At 45.8% G+C, this 22,682-nt stretch overlaps 1 protein-coding gene across 8 annotated transcripts in view; it reads right to left on the bottom strand.

The window, feature by feature from the left end:
* ubxn11 (UBX domain protein 11) overlaps positions 1-22,682 on the bottom strand; it is an 86,282-nt gene that overhangs the window by 5,257 nt on the left and 58,343 nt on the right. For 7 of the 8 annotated variants that reach the window (XR_011883661.1, XR_011883660.1, XM_072247398.1 and 4 more), the window contains 3 exons: positions 11,885-11,988; positions 4,158-4,228; positions 1,469-1,615 (listed from right to left, as the gene is read on the bottom strand). Coding sequence is in view for 5 of the 8 variants with exons in the window: in XM_072247398.1 (XP_072103499.1) it covers positions 1,469-1,615; positions 4,158-4,228; positions 11,885-11,988 (322 nt within the window). In the remaining 3 variants the exon portion in view is untranslated. The remainder of the gene's footprint in view (positions 1-1,468; positions 1,616-4,157; positions 4,229-11,884; positions 11,989-22,682) is intronic. The other variant, XR_011883662.1, reaches the window with a different exon arrangement.

The raw sequence follows: 22,682 nt of genomic DNA, 5'->3' as shown, positions 1-22,682 counted from the left end.
GCCACGATAAAGCCCCCCTCAAGGTGAAGGAGCAACACCTTATGTTCCGTCTCGGTAGCCTCCAACCTGATGGCATGAATATCAATTTCTCCTTTGGGTAGAAAAAAATCCCTCCCCTTCCCCTTCCCCTCCTCTTCTATTCCCTACTCTGACCTCTTACTTCTTTTCAACTGCCTGCCACCTCCCCCTGGGTCCCCTCCTCCTACTCTTCCCCCTAATGTTCACTCTCCTGTCCTATCAGCTTCCTTCCTCTCCAATCCTTTACCTTTCCTACTCACCTGACTTCACCTATCACCTTCTAACCTTCCTCTCCCCCCCACCTTTTTATTCTGGTACCTTCCCCCTTCCTTTCCAGTCCCGAAGAAGGGTCTCGGCCTGAAACATCGAATGTTTATTCATTTCCATAGATACTGTCTGAATTGCAGAATTCCTCCAGTATTTTTTGTGTGTGTTGCTTTAAAAGTCTCTCGATTGTCAGGAAAGTGAGAGATGGACTGATGGAGGGAAAGGAGAAGTTCCACCAGTTCCACTGGAAACGAATGGGACATGGTGCATGGATTTATGGTTTCATCAGTTGGACGCACTCTCAGGAACTTGGAGTGGGGAGGGGGATCCTGTGGTCATGTTTCAAGTAAGTACCAACAACGTAAGAAAGGTTCTGCTGAGAAACTTTGGTCAGTCAGGGTCTAAACTGGTTGCGTGGATTATCATTTCCTACAGATGGAAAGGCAGTAAATGTAACCCCATGGTTTCGAAAAGAAGGGAGTGAGAAATCAGGCAAGTACAGACCAGTTAGCTTTACATTGTTAGGGGAAAATACTAAGAGGTATTACAAAATAATGAGAAAAGGGACACTGAGAAAATATCAGCAGGATTAGACAATGGCAAAATGGATTCCTGAAACTGAGATAGTGGAGGTTTTTTGAAGAAGCAGCTGGTAAAATGAACCAGTAGATGTGTACTTGGATTTTCAGAGAAACTTTTGATAAAGTCTTACAGAAAAGGATGATGTGCAAAATTATTGGGAGTAATGTATTAGCAATAGATTGATTGACTGACACAAAATAAAGGGTGCTTTTCCGGGTGCAGGCACTAGCTAGTGGGGAGATGAGAGCACGGGCCCCAGCAACTCACAGTACATATCATCAGTTTGGATGGGGGAACTGAATGTAAAATTTTGAAATTTGTGGATGCAGCATGGATTGCCAAAGAGATGTAGGGAGGCTCCAGGGTGAGATTGATTGAGGAAGTAGGCATGAGCTTGCCAGATGCTGCAAAGGGTAACCACATGTAAATGATCCAGCTCAGTAGGGTAAGAAGAAGGGTGCACATGACTAAACTGATGTTTGACTGGGAACGGATGAACTACAAAGAGATTCGGGTGTTCTTATATAATAGTCACTAAAGGCAACCAGGTAGATGAGAAAGGAAGCAGAGACTCCAAGGTTCCACATTGCCGAACTGTTACCTGCTCTGGTCTAGGTGAGCACGAAGGTCTCCAATTGTCTCAGAGAAAAACATTTTAATGATGTATGTCTTCTCTCCATTCTCTGACTTGATCCTGAGGGTGGAGACATTCCTCGGCGTTGGGAGAGTTCCCTCCCTGAACTCCAGCCTGTGACGACCAGAAAATTGCTCTGTGATTCTGACAGGATTAGGGAATAACACAAGGTTTTACCCAAAATGATAGGTGCATGGAATGTGCTGTCAGGGAGGTGTTAGAGGCAGTTACCTTAGGGGCATTTAAGAAACTCTTAGCTAGGCATGTGGATGGTAGAAAAATGGAGGGATATGTAGGAGTGAAGGGTTAGATTGGTCTTGAGAATAACATTGTGGGCTGAAGGGCCTGTACTATGCTCTAACGGTATGTGTGTATGAAATGGATACTGGCCAAGGTGCAGGAATAGTTCTAATAGGACTAAGAGAAACAGCTTCCAGTGAAACATTCTTACTGGGCTGCTGGGAAAGGGAACGCAATGGCAAGGGCACTGGGATCTACAATAATATTTTGTTTCAGGGGTAAGATCTATGTGAGTCGATCTACTTGAATATCTTTTGGACCATAAATATAAAATGTAACTGATTACATTTGTAACCAGATACAATGTAAATTTTTCTGATTAAGCCTCACTATATTACTTAAATACATAATATATTAACAAGCTGAGAAATTTAATTACAGTTTATGTGCAAATAGCACTCAAGACACGGTTTGAAACGTTTGTGCCCATTTCCTTTTGAAGGTTTGCCCTCCAGGTAATTTTACAAAGCGCTTCCTGTCTTAGTTCCCCCTGATACGGAGGTAATTTACCTGCTGTACTTTATGCAGTTAAAGAGAACTTTGGCATGGGTAGATCATGTTAATTAGTTAATAGAAATTTGGTCAAAATCTTGTGATACAGTATACAGTACTGTGCGAAAGCCTCAGACACATATATATAGTTAGGGTGCACAGTACTGTATCCCTCAACTGAATCTATTAAATATTTACCAATATTAACAAAAACTTAAAACTCACAGATATTGCTGTTTCACAGACAAATGGAGATGGTGGTCTTTTCACCGTGTGCTTCAAATCAAATTAAAATTAACCCAGACAGGGAATGATATAAAATACAGCTTAACTCTTAGCCTTAGCCTTGTATACGTGCCTAAGACTTTTGCACAGTAATGTACAAACTCCAAAATTAACTGTTGATTCAACAAGGAGAACAGCACCATGTCCCATAATTTTAAAGTTTCCACAGGGCAGCAATGTCATTTGTTAAAAGTGATCCTCTGCACAAAACTTGATTGTCAGCGCCGTCTGAACAGAAACTGCAGTCACAAGGGCTCCAGCCCATGGTGCCCATGCCCTCTGCCAATAGGTGTGCCTGTGAGCACCCTTGCCACTCTGTGCATCACTCTGCTCCACGCTAGAGGATCTCTCTCTGATTACCAGTACACCAGTCACCAGCTACAACCTCCCACCTCTGTTTCTGGCAGCTCCCTTCCCACCCCACCCCACCCAACGTTCGTACCTCGGCAGTGCAAATCTAATTGCTATGGGTCAGCACATGAACACCATCGCTGCTACTGGCCTGGTAAGGGGCAGTCAATGAAGCCCACAGGGCGTGTTTAAACACTTCCAAAAGGGAACCAATGACAGTAAGGATGCCATTTTCTTTTGGGTGACTTCCAATTTGGCATTTGCACTACGCCTTGGGCATGTTTAACACACCATCCTAGTTAATTGGGCCATTGGCTAATTGGGGCAGCCACTTATTTGGGGCAACTCTTCAAGAACAAAAACTGATCGAGAAAATAGCTGGTATTCCCTTTGTTTATTTGGGGACACTATGCTGCATAATTGGGGCAGGAGACTGTTGCCAAACAGGTTCTAATTTGTGTCAGTCACACACACTTGTGTGGCCATTAGATGCTACACCGTGCTTAAGATTGAACAGTTTTTAAATAGCATCAGTTGCTTGTGTACAAAAAGCAGTAATTTTTGTCACTAATAATCGGCAAGGAATAAGCACTAAGATGATTCCGAGCAGTTTTGCTTGCTGCGGTTTCAAGCATTCAGGCTTGGAAATGCCAGAGTAAAAATGAAATGATTTCACTACTTCAAGTTAGGAACTATGAAGAATTTGAAGGTATCAACAACAATCATCTTGAATGTTGCAGTGAAGGTAAAGACTTGGAGGATGAATTTATCGAAAGCATTGTATGAAGGCGGTCCATTATCTGCACTAGGTGTCTATGATGATTTTGTTCATTGTGTACACTTAATAAATTCCTCTGTTGATAACTATTAGGAACTAATATACAGTTTCATAGTACTGTGGTATTACTGTTAGTGTTTTAATTTGTTGTATTTCATTTAAATATATAATTTGTTACTCAGCTTGTCTTTTTATACTTTTTAGATTATTTCCATGAAATTTTAGCTAATTAGGGCAGCTGCTTATTTGGGCCAAAATGTACTGGTTCTGATATGTCCCAATTAACCAGAATCCATTGTACATGCCAACTTATACTTGCTGCGAGGCAATGTTGGTCAGTCCATAAATTCCAAATCTTTGCAGTCCGTAACTCCCTGATACAACTTACTCTTTGCCACCTCACTGAAACAGACTAACCTTTCCCTGACCCTTTATTAATGAGCCCTGTACCTGTCCTTCAGTGCCTGGAGACAGGGAGTTTCGATGAGCATCATGGACTCATCTGCTGCTTTGGGAGGAACCTTCAAAGAAAACAAAAAGGAAAAAAATAAATAATTTAGATAAGAAACTGTTGTTGCTCAGAGCCTTCTGAATGACCGGAGATATATTCTGTAAACCTTGGTAAACTGGGAGAGCTGTTGGGAATAACATGTTGTCCGCAGCAGGGGTTCCCAACCATTTTTATGCCAGACCCCTACCACTAACCAAGGGCTCTGTGGACTCCGGGTTGGGAACCCCTGGACTACAGGGTGTTTCACTTCCCTGCATGAGTGTCAGCTGGACAGTACAGTGGCTGAAGCCTGTTAAGACAATGTCATTCACATTTGGCCAAAAAAAAACTAAATGCTAGAGGAAACCGGTGGGTCAGACAGCATCTGCAGAGGCAGTGGAATAGTCACTATTTTGGAGCAAAACCCTGCACAGTCAATATTTATGTTGACTCTCAACCAGAGACATGCCCTCTTCTCATTGTTACCATCAAAAAGGAGGCACATACTCAATAATTTAGGAACAGCTTCTTCCTGTCTTCCATTCAATTTCTGAATGGATAATGAACCCATGAACTTCACCACTTTTTAAAATTTCTGTTTTTGCACTACTTATTTAATTTAATTTAACTATTTTGTTTCTATACTGCAATTCACAGGTTTTTTACCATATTATCATGTATCGCATTGTATTGCTGCAGCAAAGTTGACAAATTTCACGACACATGCTGGTGATATTAAACCTGATTCTGGCTCTGAACGGTGATCGTCAACCTGTTTCCATGGATGCTGTTTGGCCTGCTCAGTTCCTCCAGCAGACTGTGCTTTACTCTTGATTCTAGTATCTGTAATCTCCAAGTCATTCACACTCTGCAGATAGTATGGCACACAAACTCTGGGGCATACTGAAATGATTTTCAGCAGTAAATTATCAAAACCCGACTGTTTCAGATTACTGTAAGACGCGAAATGGCTTCCAGATCCTACCTGTGTTTAACCTGGTTACACACAGGGCGACCAAGTGTCTGATGGTGCTTAACATATGTCTGGATATCAGACTTGAACTTCCCTCCCCTTGAAGCAGATTTTCATAACATATACTTGGTGACCCTCAGTGTAAACTAGAGGGGAGTTGGTTTGCCCAGCCCATTGCTGTGGCATTTAACACCTCTTATAGGTAACTATAAAATTTTAATATATTCTTCAGATCTCCCCCCCACCCACCCATCCTCCACTGTAGTTTGCTATAGAATCCCCAACATTTGAACAACATTTTAACTCCTCACTGGGCCACAGTGGCCCACGTAGAGTATATCCACTCCCATCCCATGCTGGTCAATTTCCTGATCTTCAACCCAACCCATGATCCATGTTCTACAACATGCAGGACTTGCAGACTATCCAAGTTCTTAGAATCATAGAAAAGTACATCACTGAAACAGGCCCTTCAGCCCATCTAGACCATGCTGAATTATTTAAACTGACTACTCCCATCAATCTGCACCAGGACAATAGCCCTCTACCCCTGCCATCCATGTGCCTATCAAAACTTCTTTTAAATGTTGAAATCAAGCTCGCATGCACCAGCTCATTCATCTGCAAACTTGCTAATCTATGTAGCTAACCACTTTATCATTCAGATCATATGCCAAACAACAACAAACCTTGCACTGACCTTGTAATACTCCACTAGTCACAGGCCTCCAGTCAGAGAGGCAACTATCCACTACCACTCTCTGGCTTCTTCCACAAAGCCAATGTTAAATCCAATTTACTACCTCATCTCAAATGCCAAACAACTGAACCTCCTTGACCATGCAGGACCTTGTCAGATGTCTTGCTAAAGTCCATGTAGACAACATCCACTGCCTTACCTTCATCAACTTTCCTGGTACCTTCCTGGAAAAGATTGGTTAGATATAACTTTCCATGCACTAAGCCACACTGCGTATCACTAATCAGCCAACATCTATCCAAATACTCACATATCAAGTCCCTCAAAATAACTTGCAGAAATTTTCCTACTGCTGAGGTCAGGCTCACTGGCCTGTAATTTCCTGCTTTATTTTTAGACGTCCAAGAAGACCACAACCTTGGCGTGGTTTGGAGGCTTGCATGCCTTAATGATCCAGTGAGCTATGCTGGCTGGGGTCAGGGCTTTATGCTCTGGCTATTGGTAGGGTCACACAAAGATCAAAGGGTAGAGGACAGTCTAAGAGTGGTCCACCAGTCCTCCAGGTTCAGGGGTTCAGCTCAGGGCTAACAACCCTGACTGGTCAAACAAAATAGTTATGGAAAAAGCAGTGAGTGTGAATTCTACATCTGAGTGTGATCGTACTCCCCAGTCTCCACCATGAACTGCGTGACTGACAGTAGTGAAAACGGAGAGGAAGCTACTGACATGATGAACACCACCAGAGATGGAGGATTTTTGTCGCCCTGATGATGAGAGGCATTGATCGTGTGGATAGTCAGAGGCTTTTCCCCAGGGCTGAAATGGATCGCACGAGAGGGCAGTTTTAAGGTGCTTGGAAGTAGGTACAGAGGAGATGTCAGGGGAAAGTTTTCTTACGCAGAGAGTGGTGAGTGCGTTGAATGGGCTGCCGGCAGTGGTGGTGGGGCCAGAAACGATAGGTTAAGAGACTCCTGGATGGGTACATGGAGCTTAGAAAAATAGAGTACTATGGGTAAAGCCTGGGTAGTTCTAAGGTAGGGACGTGTTCGGCACAGCTTTGTGGGCTGAAGGGCCTGTATTGTGCTGTATGTTTTCTATTTTTCTATGTTTCTATGTTTAAAGGCCAGCGACGTAGTGGGCAGTAAGTAAGCAGTTTTCAGAGCCTTCCTTAAAAAGCAGAACAACATTAGCTATCCTCTAATTTTCTGGTACTCCACCTGTCACTAAGGATGATTTAAATATCTCTGCACAGGAGGAAAGTGGCTCTGATCTTCCAGAAGAATGAATGAATTAACCCACATAAAAACAAAGTGTATGAACCATAGGTTACTGCAAAAGTGGACAGGACAATAGAATATTGCAGAGGTCTGCAAGCACAAAACATATATTGGACCGTACGAATCACTGGTTTAACGTACCTTTAGAGGTACAAATACGTCCAGTCCTGTGTTGAATCAAAAAAAAACCCTTTTAACTGATTCCTATACCATACTTTGTTCCTAGTTTTTTTCTCTGTGCAATGTCCACACAGGGCAGTATCTTTGACATTGTTCCAGATCCCTCCACAGTGAATCCCCTTGGGAAACCACCAGCTTCCAACTTGGGATTTCTCTTTGGCAAATTTAAGCCAATTCCATTTCCAATTCAAATTACATTCAGTACCTGATCATGAACACCAGGTGGCAGTAACCACCAGTAATCATGACAACAAGAAGCTGAACTTTCGGGAAAACTGGACAATCTATTGCACTTTACTGGAATCTGATTAAGGGTTCTACAGTGAGGGGGATGACAGGTGGGTGAGTGGGATTACAATGGTAGAAGGGATATTTCTGCATAAATCATATGTCCTGGACTCCAGTATTTGATTGAGAGGGATGGAGGATTTAAATACTGTACAGAATAAATGCATGAAATCTCCCATCAATAATGGGAACCATGGGTGATATCGTTGGCGCTATGAGAGTACGACGCTGTTATAGCTCAGGGTGCTGGAGATCAGAGCTCAGTCCTGGGGTCCTCTGTAAGAAGTTTGGACATTCTTTCCGTGAGCACGTGGGTTTCCTCTGGGTGCTCCAGTTTCCTCCCACATTTCAAACATACACCAGTTGGTAGGTTAATTAGTCATTGTAAATTGACCTGTGATTTGGCTGGGGATACATAGGCAGGTTGCTGACTGGTGTGGCTTGTTGGGCTGGAAGGACTTGCTTTGTGCTGTATTTTAAAATAATATAAATGGTTCGATATAAATACACAGATGACTGATCAAATGAAAATACATTTATATACATCTTCAGGATGTTCCAGCAGGCTTCATAGTGAAAAAGTTACTTTTGACATGTAGTCATAGTGGAAGGCAGCAGTCAGTCAGCTACACGCGGTAGATATGTTTGTCTCGGTTTAATTCTGGTTATTGGTGAACTCACAGTCCCCTGGGAAAACAACATTGATGAAGCCCATTAGCACAAGTTAACCAAATATGCAGAATTAAGATCAGAGTGCAGATACAGATGGTGGAAGGTCTCATGCTATCCATTCGAAGTAGGCTGCCGTGGGTTTATTGCGTTCACTTTCCCGAAGTGGCTGCGTGACCTTGGCTTCACTAGAAGAGAGATCAAGTCAACCAGCAGGGCTGTAGCTGAGGCAGCAGAGAAAGGATCAGCATGGGTGTGGACCAAGTACGTCCAGAGGGGCAGATAGTCAGACAGTGTATACATATCTTGCAAACCCTTCAGCAGTTGCATAGACACCTGAAGAGCAGACTGTCTGTTGGATGGAAGTGACCAACAACTCTGATAGAGGCAGATGCCGAGTTTTTAAGCTCACCAGTGGGAGGTGGTGCTTTAGCACTGCTGGCCCACCACCTCGAGGGAGACTTGATCGTAAGCGGGCCGAAACTCCTGAAGACAGGTGGCAGATCAACTGATGATCCCACTGGTGATAGCACAGGACAGTTAACATCTTAGTCCACGTGTATTTTTTTTTTAACTCTTTTAACTCAAATGAAAGTTCATGCCTTCATTAGTATGGGACTTTCTCAGTACCACACTGGCAGTGCCTGCCTGGATTTAGTTCTCGAGTGTGGAGTGGTGTTATAAAGCTGTGAACATGTGAATTGGGGATGAAGTAAAGTACGTTTATTTTCAAAGTATGTATGCAGTACACAACCTGAGATTTGTCTTTCCACAGACAGCCACGAAATAAAGAAACACCATGGAACTCATGAAACATCAAACACCCAACACACACAAAAATAAGAACAAATTGCACAAAAAGCAAAATACAAGTGAATAACATACAGAATATTAAACGTATTAAACAGAGTCCCTGGAGCAGACTAGGAATACCCAGTTCAGTCCACTTCAATTTAGCGCTGTGCTGCAGAGCTAGTCCGAGCCAATCACCTGAAGTAGCAATATAAAAGGAGTAACCAGAAACCAGAAACCAGAAACACATATAACGTGAACTGCAGAGTCCTCTAAATGAGTCCAGTCCACACCTTCCTCTGGCAGCAGTGAGGGAGAGGGAGACTGGTCAAACACAGGCAGATGAAACAGAGAAAACCTACAGCACAATACAGGCCCTTCAGCCCACAAAGCTGTGACAAACATGTCCTTAACTTAGAAACTACCTAAGAGTGTAATGATGAGAGTGTAATGTTAAAAAAAAACTAATGTTAAAATGAGAATGGAAAATACTGGAAACACTCAGCAGATCACCAATGGGAAGGTAAACTGAATTAACATCTCAGGTTGAAAACCCCTTGCCAGAACTAAAACGGAGAGAAGAATGAACCGTTCACTCAATTGTTGTCTGACAAAGAATTAGCCTGAAATATTATTCTTCCATCACAGAACAATGGAAGGTAAATGCAGACTGCTTTGTGATTGGTATAAATATAATAGTCAGAATCATTATCCTAGGGGGAAATGTCAAATACTGATGAACATAGTGTTAAGGTGTGGGGGGGGCGGGTGGGGGAAGAGTTTATAGGAGATCCATGAGACAAGTTCTTCTGGGTTGATGCTTTTGCTGTTGCTAGTGCAAAGGGTGGGGGGAGGGGGGCTTCAGTGTTCCTATCATTCATTCTATGGGATTTCTTGTTTTGTGGATGTCTGTGAAGAGTAAGAATTTCAGGTTGTGTACTGTATATATTCTCTGATATTTAGTTAACCTTTGACAGTAAAACAACCGTTGCCTGGAATGCACTGACAGTGGAGGCAATTGAAACAGATACAATATCTATGTTTAAGACTCATGTAGACAGGCATGTTTGGATTGTAGCCAAGGTCAGTATAAACATGGTGGGCCAACGAACCTTTCCTTGTCTGTGCAGATACAATAACTGTGGTTAAGACTCATTTAGATAGACGCGGGAAGAGGCAGGAAATAGAGGGTTATAGATCACGTAGATCATGTGCAGGCAGGTGGGATTAGTTTGGGTTGCAGTCACAGTCAGTATAAACATGAAGAGCCTGTTCCTGCACTAGGCTATGATGGTCTTTCTTTGATTCTATTATGTTTCTTGGGTTTTCTGAGTATGCCCACAAGAAAATGAATCTCAGGGTGACATATACTGTATATATTTAGAATATGAATTTACTTTGAACTTTGATCTGGTAGATGTACACCGACTTCAAAAAAAAACCAAATGGGGAACTAGTTTCTCCACTCCTGAGAAATGTGCTTAGCGTGAGAGAGACAGGAACAGGTTGCATGTCACTAAAACCAAAACTGCATGTAAAGCCAAAAAAAAATCACTTATTACATTATTTGTAAGAGCTACGTATGTGCAAGTAAAGTTCAAAGTTTAAAGTAAAATTATTATCAAAGTACATACAATGGCACCATATACAGCCCTGAGATTTATTTTCCTGTGGTCATACTCAGCAAATCTACAGAATAATAACTATAACAGGATCAATGAAAGATCAACCAGAGTGCAAAATATAATAAATTGTGCAAATGCAAATATAAATAAAGAGTAATAAAAACCGAGAACAAGAGATAATCGGATAAAGCGTCCTTAAGATGAGAGAATTGGTTGTGGGAACATCTCAATAGATGGGCAAGTGAGTATAGTTATTCTCTTTGTTCAAGAGCCTGATGGTTGAGAGGTAGTAACTGTTCTTGAACCTGGTGGTGCGAGTCCTGGGGCTCTTGTACCTTCTACCTGAAGGCAGCAGCGAGAAAGGAGCATATTCTGGGTGATGAGGACCGCTGGATATAGATGCTGCTTTCCCTCGACAGTCTTTCATGTCGATATGCTCAGTGGTTGGAAGGGCTTTACCCATGGTGCACCGGGCCAGATTCAGTACCCAATAGCAGGCCGTGATGCAGCCAGTCAATACACTCTCCACTACATATCTATATAACCTACATTAAAATGACTATGCTTCAAAAGCAAGAAATAATTGGCCATAAAGAACTTTGGAATGTCCAGAGCCTATGACGGGGTAGTGTAACACAAAACTGTTGTAGACATACTGCAGGTGCGAGCTAAGGCAGTGACTCTGTACAGAATATCCAAACAAGAAGGCATCACAGACTATAACTATCTGCACCTCACTGTATGGGCTCACGATCTCCAGAAAGAGAACATAGTTCACAGATCGGGCTCAGGAATCCTGGTCTGAGTCTCATAAACTCAATGTCACCGTGGATTATGGAATCCTCTCCTTCATTGCTGCTGAGGGCTGGAATCAACTAAAGAAATATAGGCCATGATTTACCAAACCGCACTACGCTTATCATCTATCTCCTGGCAGCTTGTAGTCCTTCCTGTCTCACAACCTTCTTATTCTGGCTTCTGCCCCACTCCTTTCCAGTCCACATGAAGGATCTTGGTCTGGAATGCTGACTGTTTATTCACCGATGCTGCCTAACTTGCTGAGTTCCTCCAACGTTCTCTGTCTGTTAAATCTGTTTTACGATACTGCACCAATGTCTGCCACCATATTTTACACAAGCTTCCACAGAGCAGCCAAAATAGATTGTCCCCGCCACCTAGTTACCTGCAGCAGAGCTCTGATCTCTCCCTGGATGTCAAACACCTTCCCAGCCCGGATGACGGTTTTGGGTAGTTTATTCAGAAACTGCTCCACTGATAGCTTCTGGCCTACAAAACAAGAGAGACATATTTTTTTAATCTGTTTCATAAGGGTACCACTTCACACCACACCTCCCTATGGGAATTGTTGCAGCCGATGCTGTGTGTGAAACCAGATGTTTATGTATATTACTGTCTCTAGAACACAAGATTTTCACACTGCACGTTCAGTCCTCTGACCATCTCGAACACAAGACCCTCACACTGCACGTTCAGTCCTCTATCCATCCTGAACACAAGACCCTCACACTGCACGTTCAGTCCTCTGACCATTTCGAACACAAGACCCTCACCATGCACGTTCAGCACTCTGGCCATCCTGAACACAGCACCCTCACACTACACGTTCAGTCCTCTATCCATCCTGAACACAAGAGCCTCACACTGCACGTTCAGTCCTCTGACCATCTCGAACACAAGACCCTCACACTGCACGTTCAGTCCTCTGACCATCCTGAACACAAGACCCTCACACTACACATTCAGTCCTGTGACCATCTCGAACACAAGACCCTCACACTGCACGTTCAGTCCTCTGACCATCTCAAACACAAGACCCTCACACTACACGTTCAGTCCTCTGACCATTTCGAACACAGTACCCTCACACTGCACGTTCAGTCCTCTGACCATCTCGAACACAAGACCCTCACACTGCACGTTCAGTCCTCTGACCATCTCAAACACAAGACCCTCACACTGCACGTTCAGTCCTCTGACCATTTCGAACACAAGACCCTCACACTGCACGTTCAGTCCTCTGAACATCTCGAACACAAGACCCTCACACTACATGTTCAGTCCTCTATCCATCCTGAACACAAGACCTTCACACTGCACGTTCAGTCCTCTGACCATACTGAACACAAGACCCTCACACTGCACGTTCAGTCCTCTGACCATCTCGAACACAAGACGCTCACACTGCACGTTCAGTCCTCTGACCATCTCGAACACAAGACCCTCACACTGCACGTTCAGTCCTCTGACCACCTTGAACACAAGACCCTCACACTGCACGTTCAGTCCTCTGACCACCTTGAACACAAGACCCTCACACTGCACGTTCAGTCCTCTGAACATCTCGAACACAAGACCCTCACACTGCACGTTCAGTCCTCTGACCATCTCGAACACAAGACCCTCACACTACACGTTCAGTCCTCTATCCATCCTGAACACAAGACCCTCACACTGAACGTTCAGTCCTCTGACCATACTGAACACAAGACCCTCACACTGCACGTTCAGTCCTCTGACCATCTTGAACACAGCACCCTCACACTGCACGTTCAGTCCTCTGACCATCCTGAACCCAAGACCCTCCCACTGCACGTTCAGTCCTCTGACCATCCTGAACACAGCACCCTCACACTGCACGTTCAGTCCTCTGACCATCTCGAACACAAGACGCTCACACTGCACATTCAGTCCTCTGACCATCTCGAACACAAGACCCTCACACTGCACGTTCAGTCCTCTGACCATCTCAAACACAAGACCCTCACACTGCACGTTCAGTCCTCTGACCATTTCGAACACAAGACCATCACACTGCACGTTCAGTCCTCTGAACATCTCGAACACAAGACCCTCACACTACATGTTCAGTCCTCTATCCATCCTGAACACAAGACCTTCACACTGCACGTTCAGTCCTCTGACCATACTGAACACAAGACCCTCAGACTGCACGTTCAGTCCTCTGACCATCCTGAACACAAGACCCTCACACTGCACGTTCAGTCCTCTGACCATCTCGAACACAAGACGCTCACACTGCACGTTCAGTCCTCTGACCATCTCGAACACAAGACCCTCACACTGCACGTTCAGTCCTCTGACCACCTTGAACACAAGACCCTCACACTGCACGTTCAGTCCTCTGACCACCTTGAACACAAGACCCTCACACTGCACGTTCAGTCCTCTGAACATCTCGAACACAAGACCCTCACACTGCACGTTCAGTCCTCTGACCATCTCGAACACAAGACCCTCACACTACACGTTCAGTCCTCTATCCATCCTGAACACAAGACCCTCACACTGCACGTTCAGTCCTCTGACCATCTTGAACACAGCACCCTCACACTGCACGTTCAGTCCTCTGACCATCCTGAACCCAAGAGCCTCACACTGCACGTTCAGTCCTCTGACCATCTCGAACACAAGACGCTCACACTGCACATTCAGTCCTCTGACCATCTCGAACACAAGACCCTCACACTGCACGTTCAGTCCTCTGACCACCTTGAACACAAGACCCTCACACTGCACGTTCAGTCCTCTGACCACCTTGAACACAAGACCCTCACACTGCACGTTCAGTCCTCTGACCATCTCGAACACAAGACCCTCACACTACACGTTCAGTCCTCTATCCATCCTGAACACAAGACCCTCACACTGAACGTTCAGTCCTCTGACCATACTGAACACAAGACCCTCACACTGCACGTTCAGTCCTCTGACCATCTTGAACACAGCACCCTCACACTGCACGTTCAGTCCTCTGACCATCCTGAACACAAGACCCTCCCACTGCACGTTCAGTCCTCTGACCATCCTGAACACAGCACCCTCACACTGCACGTTCAGTCCTCTGACCATCTCGAACACAAGACGCTCACACTGCACGTTCAGTCCTCTGACCATCTCGAACACAAGACGCTCACACTGCACGTTCAGTCCTCTGACCATCCTGAAAACAGCACCCTCACACTGCACGTTCAGTCCTCTGACCATCTCGAACACAAGACCCTCACACTGCACGTTCAGTCCTCTGACCATACTGAACACAAGACCCTCACACTGCACGTTCAGTCCTCTGACCATCTTGAACACAGCACCCTCACACTGCACGTTCAGTCCTCTGACCATCTCAAACACAGCACCCTCACACTGCACGTTCAGTCCTCTGACCATCCTGAACACAGCACCCTCACACTGCACGTTCAGTCCTCTGACCATCTTGAACACAGCACCCTCACACTGCACGTTCAGTCCTCTGACCATCTCGAACACAAGACCCTCACACTGCACGTTCAGTCCTCTGACCATCCTGAACACGAGACCCTCACACTGCACGTTCAGTCCTCTGACCATCTCGAACACAGCACCCTCACACTGCACGTTCAGTCCTCTGACCATCCTGAACACAAGACCCTCACACTGCACATTCAGTCCTCTGACCATCCTGAACACAAGACCCTCACACTGCATGTTCAGTCCTCTGACCATCCTGAACACAAGACCCTCACACTGCACGTTCAGTCCTCTGACCATCTTGAACACAGCACCCTCACACTGCACGTTCAGTCCTCTGACCATCCTGAACCCAAGACCCTCCCACTGCACGTTCAGTCCTCTGACCATCCTGAACACAGCACCCTCACACTGCACGTTCAGTCCTCTGACCATCTCGAACACAAGACGCTCACACTGCACATTCAGTCCTCTGACCATCTCGAACACAAGACCCTCACACTGCACGTTCAGTCCTCTGACCATCTCAAACACAAGACCCTCACACTGCACGTTCAGTCCTCTGACCATTTCGAACACAAGACCCTCACACTGCACATTCAGTCCTCTGAACATCTCGAACACAAGACCCTCACACTACATGTTCAGTCCTCTATCCATCCTGAACACAAGACCTTCACACTGCACGTTCAGTCCTCTGACCATACTGAACACAAGACCCTCAGACTGCACGTTCAGTCCTCTGACCATCTTGAACACAAGACCCTCACACTGCATGTTCAGTCCTCTGACCATCTCGAACACAAGACCCTCACACTGCACGTTCAGTCCTCTGACCATCTCGAACACAAGACCCTCACACTACACGTTCAGTCCTCTATCCATCCTGAACACAAGACCCTCACACTGCACGTTCAGTCCTCTGACCATCTTGAACACAGCACCCTCACACTGCACGTTCAGTCCTCTGACCATCCTGAACCCAAGAGCCTCACACTGCACGTTCAGTCCTCTGACCATCTCGAACACAAGACGCTCACACTGCACATTCAGTCCTCTGACCATCTCGAACACAAGACCCTCACACTGCACGTTCAGTCCTCTGACCACCTTGAACACAAGACCCTCACACTGCACGTTCAGTCCTCTGACCACCTTGAACACAAGACCCTCACACTGCACGTTCAGTCCTCTGACCATCTCGAACACAAGACCCTCACACTACACGTTCAGTCCTCTATCCATCCTGAACACAAGACCCTCACACTGAACGTTCAGTCCTCTGACCATACTGAACACAAGACCCTCACACTGCACGTTCAGTCCTCTGACCATCTTGAACACAGCACCCTCACACTGCACGTTCAGTCCTCTGACCATCCTGAACACAAGACCCTCCCACTGCACGTTCAGTCCTCTGACCATCCTGAACACAGCACCCTCACACTGCACGTTCAGTCCTCTGACCATCTCGAACACAAGACGCTCACACTGCACGTTCAGTCCTCTGACCATCTCGAACACAAGACGCTCACACTGCACGTTCAGTCCTCTGACCATCCTGAAAACAGCACCCTCACACTGCACGTTCAGTCCTCTGACCATCTCGAACACAAGACCCTCACACTGCACGTTCAGTCCTCTGACCATACTGAACACAAGACCCTCACACTGCACGTTCAGTCCTCTGACCATCTTGAACACAGCACCCTCACACTGCACGTTCAGTCCTCTGACCATCTCAAACACAGCACCCTCACACTGCACGTTCAGTCCTCTGACCATCCTGAACACAGCACCCTCACACTGCACGTTCAGTCCTCTGACCATCTTGAACACAGCACCCTCACACTGCACGTTCAGTCCTCTGACCATCTCGAACACAAGACCCTCACACTGCACGTTCAGTCCTCTGACCATCCTGAACACGAGACCCTCACACTGCACGTTCAGTCCTCTGACCATCTCGAACACAGCACCCTCACACTGCACGTTCAGTCCTCTGACCATCCTGAACACAAGACCCTCACACTGCACATTCAGTCCTCTGACCATCCTGAACACAAGACCCTCACACTGCATGTTCAGTCCTCTGACCATCCTGAACACAGCACCCTCACACTGCACGTTCAGTCCTCTGACCATCCTGAACACAAGACCCTCACACTGCATGTTCAGTCCTCTGACCATCCTGAACACAGCACCCTCACACTGCATGTTCAGTCCTCTGACCATCCTGAACACAAGACCCTCACACTGCACGTTCAGTCTTTTGGCCATCCTGAACACAAGACCCTCACAATGCATGTTCAGTCCTCTGGCCATCTCGAACACAAGACCTTCATTCTGCAACACACAGCAAATACTGGAGGAACTCAGTCGGCCTGGCAGCATCTATGGAAAAGCATAGAGTCGACAATTTGGGCTGAGACCCTTCATCGAGACAGAAAAAAAAAGATGATTTGGTCACAGTAAGAAAGTGGAGGGAGGGGAGGAAGAACCACAAGGTGATAGGTGAAATGGTGGGTTGGGGGTGAAATAATGAGCTGGGAAATTGATTGGTGAAGGAGATACACAGCTGGAGGAGGGAGAATCCAATAGGAGAGGACAGAAGGCCATGGAAGAAAGGAAAGGGAGAGGAACACCAGAGACAGGCGATGGGCAGGTAAGGAGATCAGGTCAGAGAGGGAAATGGAAATGGGGAATGGTGAAGGAGGGTGGCATTACTGGAGGTTCGAGAAATCGATGTTCATCCCATCAGGTTGGAGGCTACCCAGATGGAATATAAGGTGTTGCTCCTCTAACCTGAGTGTGGCCTCATTGTGACAGTAGAGGAGGCCGTGGACTGACATGTCAGAATGGGAATGGGAAGTGGAATTAAAATGGGGAAGCAGTCTCCAAATCTGTGTTGGGTCTCACCGATATACAGGAGACCACACTGGGAGCACCGGATGCAGTAGATGACCCCAACAGACTCACAGGTGAAGTGTCACCTCGCCTGGAAGAACTGTTTGGGGCCCTGAATGGTAGTGAGGGAGGAGGTATAAGGGCAGGTGTAGCAATTGTTCCAATTGCAAGGATAAGTGGAAGGAGGACGAAGGGAGAAGGGAGTTGCACACGGAGCGTTCGCAGCGGAAAGATGAAAGTGGGGGAGGGGAGCGGAGGGAAAGATGTGCTTGGCGGTGGGATCCTGCTGGAGGCGGTGGAAGTTACGGAGAATTAGGTGCCAGACATGGAGGCTGGTGGGGTGGTAGGTGAGGAACCCTATTCTCAGTGGGGTGGTGGAAGGATGGGGTGAGAGCAGACGTGCATGAAATGGAAGAGATGCGGTTGAGGGCAGAGTTGATGATGGAGGAGGGGAAGCCACTCTCTTTCAAGAAGGAGGACATTTCCTTAGTTCTCGAATGAAACACCTCATCCTGAGAGCAGATGCGGCAGAGACAGAGGAATTGAGAGAAGGAATTGTCCTGTTTTTAGGCGAGGGTTAAATGGGGGGGGGGTTTGCTGGGCAGTGCGGCTAGAATCTGTTCCATGATTATCTCTAAATAAAATACAATTGAATACTTCCCTTCAGCCATTCTGTTCCTGAACCAACCAGAACAAAAGCCTAATCACTACCTCAGTATAGCAACATCACTTCATTTTTTGTTCTAGTTGCGCTTTTTGTAAAAATGTTGTATAATTTTGTTTAGTTTATATTTGTCTAGTGAATGCTGCTATTTGATGTTATGAGCCTGTGAGGCAGCTGCAAGTTTTTCACTGCACCTGTGCACACATGAATCTTCATGTACGGCAGTGAACTGGACTATGACTAAAAATTCATATACAGTCCAGCTGCCTCTCAGAGAAGTGCCTAACTCAGGGGTAGGCAACCTGAAGCACAAATGATTTTCTAGCATGCGTTATTCATTAATTTGAGGCAAAACATAACTAGCTGTATTTAAATGGATAATTCCCATATTTCAAGTTTTTTATTGCATTTATCTGGCCCACCGTCCACTCATTAATACACGATCTGGCCCACAGAGGCAAAAAGGTTGTCGACCGCCGGTCTAAGACACGTGAGTGCACCATTCCAAGCCACAAAACATACATGATTTTCTTCCCAATCCAGCAAGCACCCCAGCAGACTCAGTGTCTTCAGTTCCAAGTCTAGGACCTTTAATAGTCCCACCCTAGCATACTAGGAAAGACTTTCAATCCCATTAATTGAGTCCAATTCTAGTTCAGCTACACCATGTCTCCAATGCTCTGGCTGGCTATGGCTGTTATTAGATTATTTCCTTCAGGAAAACTAGATTGAAAGTGACAGGAATTAATCCCATAATTAAACATTATTATAACTCTAATTTAGAGTGAAGTATAGTGAAAGTGGAGGTGACAGCTGTGTGTGAATGAGAGCGGAGTTATGCACAAGATCAGACTATGTACTGCAGAGGCAGGTAGAATTATTATTATGCCAAGAGAGCAGATTACAAACATGCAGGTTGTGAGTACAGGATATGTATAATTAATTTATTTTATTTAGAGATACAGTGTGGAATAGGCCCTTCCAGCTCTTCAAGCTGCACTGCCCAGCAATCCCCAACAACCCCTGATTTAATCCTAACCCAACTAGGGGACAATTTACAATATTCAATTAATCAGAATCAGGTTTAAAGTCACCAGTATATGTTGTGAAATGTGTTAACTTTGCGGCAGCGGTACAATGAAATACACAATAGAGAAAAAACTACCCATAGCGAGGTAGTGTTCATGGGTTCAATGTCCATTCAGAAATTGGGTGGCAGAGGGGAAGAAAATGTTCTTGAATCACTGAGTGTGTGCCTTCAGGCTCCTGTGCTTCCTTCCTGATGGTAGCAATGAGCAGGGGACAAGTCCTGGGTGATGGGGGTCCTTAATGATGGACGCCACCTTTTTGATGCATTACTCCTTGAAGATGTCCTGGATACTACAGAGTCTAGAGCCCATGATGGAGCTGACTAACTTTTCCACTTTCTGCAGCTTATTTCGATCCTGTGCTGTAGTCACCCATTCCACCACCACCACCCCCCCCATATCAGATGGCGATGCAGCCAGTTAGAATGCTCTCCACGGTATATCTGTAGAAATCTGCAAGGTGATATACCAAATATCCTCAAACCCCTAAAGAAATATAGCCCATTGTCATGGCTTCTTTGTAGCTGCATCGATATCTTGGGCCCAGGTTAGTTACTCGGAAATATTGACACCCAGGAAATTGATATTGCTCATTCTTTCCACTTCTGATCCCTCTACGAGGACTGATAAGTGTTCCCTTGTCTTACCCTTTCTAAAGTCCACAATCAGTTCATTGATTTTACCGATGTTCATTCCAGGCTTTTGCTGTGGCACCAAATGTGCTGGTAGATCTTGCTCCTGTACGTCCTCTCATCACCATCTGAGATCCTGCCAACAATGGTTCTATCATCAGCAATTATATAGATGGCAGTTGAGCCTTGCCCAACCACACAGTCATGGTTTAGAGAGAGTAAAGCAGAGGGCTAAGCACACATCCCTGAGGTGCACCAGTGTTGATTGTCAGCAACGTGGAGATTTTATTTCTAATCCGCACTGATTGTGGTCTTCCAATTAGGAAGTCGAAGATGCAGTTGCAGAAGGAGGTACAGAGGCCCAGTTTTTGTAGCTTTTCGATCAGATCTGTAGGAATGATGGTGCTAAATGCTGAGCTGCAGTCAAGTAAGAGTATCCTGACATAAGTATTTGTATTGTCCAGGTGATCCAAACCTGCACAGAGAGCCAATGAGATTGCATCCGCCATAGATCTAATGTGGCATTAGGTAAATTGCAGTGGGTCTGCGTCCTTGCTGAGGAAGGAGTTGATTCTAGCCATAACCAACCTCTCAAAGCACTTCATTCCCTAAGGTGTGAGTGCTACTGGACGATAGTCGTTGAGGCAGCTCAACTTACTCTTCATGGGCACTGATATAATTGTTGCACTTTTGAAGCGGTAGGAACTTCTGACTGTAGCAATGAGAGATTGAAAATGTCTTTGAACACCCCAGTCAGTTAGTTGGCACAGGTTTTCAGAACCTTGCCAGGTACACCATCGGGGCCTGTTGAGTTACGAGGACTCACCCTATCGAAAGACAGTCTAACAGTCTGAGGTGGGAGGATGGCTGAAATGTCCCGCGGCAGATAAGATGGATGACACTTGATTGTGAGGTGTTCTGGGTCTGGTGAAAAGGACTGGGCAGCACCACTACATTTGTACGCCACGAGGAGTTGACCTTGCAGCATGGTCCACCTCCTCTGTCTTTGAAAGACTCAGCAGACCTATCTTAGTGGTGTACTGTCAACCCATCCATCTGAATGTCTGCGTTTGGTCAGTGGGAGTAAGCTGGAGGACCTGGAGAAAGTCCACGCATTCCACGGGGAGAACATACAAACTCCTTACAGAGGATGCCGGGATTGAACTCTGAGGACTGAGCTGTGAAGCTGTAAAGCATTTTGTTCGTTTCTTTGTGCCGGGAGGGGGGGATTTCGGGGTCGATGTGCCTATTCTGTTTTGTTTTTTTTTGTGCGGGAGGAGTGATTTGGGGTTGACATGCCTGTCCTATTTTGTTATTTTTGTGCAGGGAAGGGAATTTGGCGATCGATGTGCCTGTTCCATTTTTTTTTGTGCAGGGACGGGGATTTCAGGGTTGATGTGCCTGTTCCGGTTTTTTTTGTGCAGGGAGGGGGATTTGGAGGTCAATGTGACTGTTCCACGTTGTTCATCTTTTTGTTTTGGAAGGGGGGATTTGGGGGTTGAGGATCGTGCTGCCTTTCTTATCTCTTTTGGTTTTATGGCCACCTGGAGAAGAAGAATTTCAGGTTGTATACTTTGCTAATAAATGAATTTTGAACATGCAAGGTAATGGTGTGACTCCATCACCACCATACCTGTTCTCAGAATGAGATACTCTATTCCCGAATGTCTGAGATGTTCTTCTTCAAAGAAAGGTGTTCCCCTTGCTCTACCATTGATGCTGGCCTGACCTGCATTCCTCTACCTCTTGGTCATCCACCCTCACTGCATCTTCCCGCTGCCCTAACAGGGATAGAGTTCCTCTTGTCCTAACCTACCACCCATGAGCCTCTGCATCCAGCGTATCATGCTCCGAAACGTCCACCATCTTCAGTGGGATCCAAAAACAAAATGCATCTTCCTTCCCCACTCCCCGACTCTCCATTTTCTGTGGGGATCGTTTTCAGTATGTCCCCCTTCTCCATTTGTCCCTCCCACTGATCTCACTCTTGGCAATCCCTGTACTACACCTGCCTCATCACCTCCTCCCTCACCACCATTCAGGGCGCCGACCAGTCCTTCCAGATGAGGCAACATTTCTTCAGCTAGTCTGTCGTGGTTATCTACTGTATCCGGTGCCTCTCTATGCTGGTGAGACCCGACGTACATTGGGAGATCACTTTGTCAAGCACCTTTGCTCCATCTGTCGCAGCAGGCAGAATTTTCTAGCAGCCACCCATTTTAATTCTGCTTCTCATTCCAATTCTGACACATTGGTCCATGGCCTCTTCTGCTGCCACAATGACACCACACTCAAGTTGGGGAGCAGCACCTCATTTTCCATCTGAGTAGCCTCCACCCCTACGCCATGAATATTGATTTCCCTAACTTCTGATAGCTTCTTCCACCTCCCCTTTCTCCCTTCTTCCATTCCCCATTCCAGCTT

Source organism: Mobula birostris, chromosome 30 (genome assembly GCF_030028105.1).
Source record: "Mobula birostris isolate sMobBir1 chromosome 30, sMobBir1.hap1, whole genome shotgun sequence".
Lineage (NCBI taxonomy): Eukaryota > Metazoa > Chordata > Chondrichthyes > Myliobatiformes > Myliobatidae > Mobula > Mobula birostris.
Note: the sequence above shows the minus strand (reverse complement) of the source record. Positions and strands in the feature narration are given on the sequence as shown.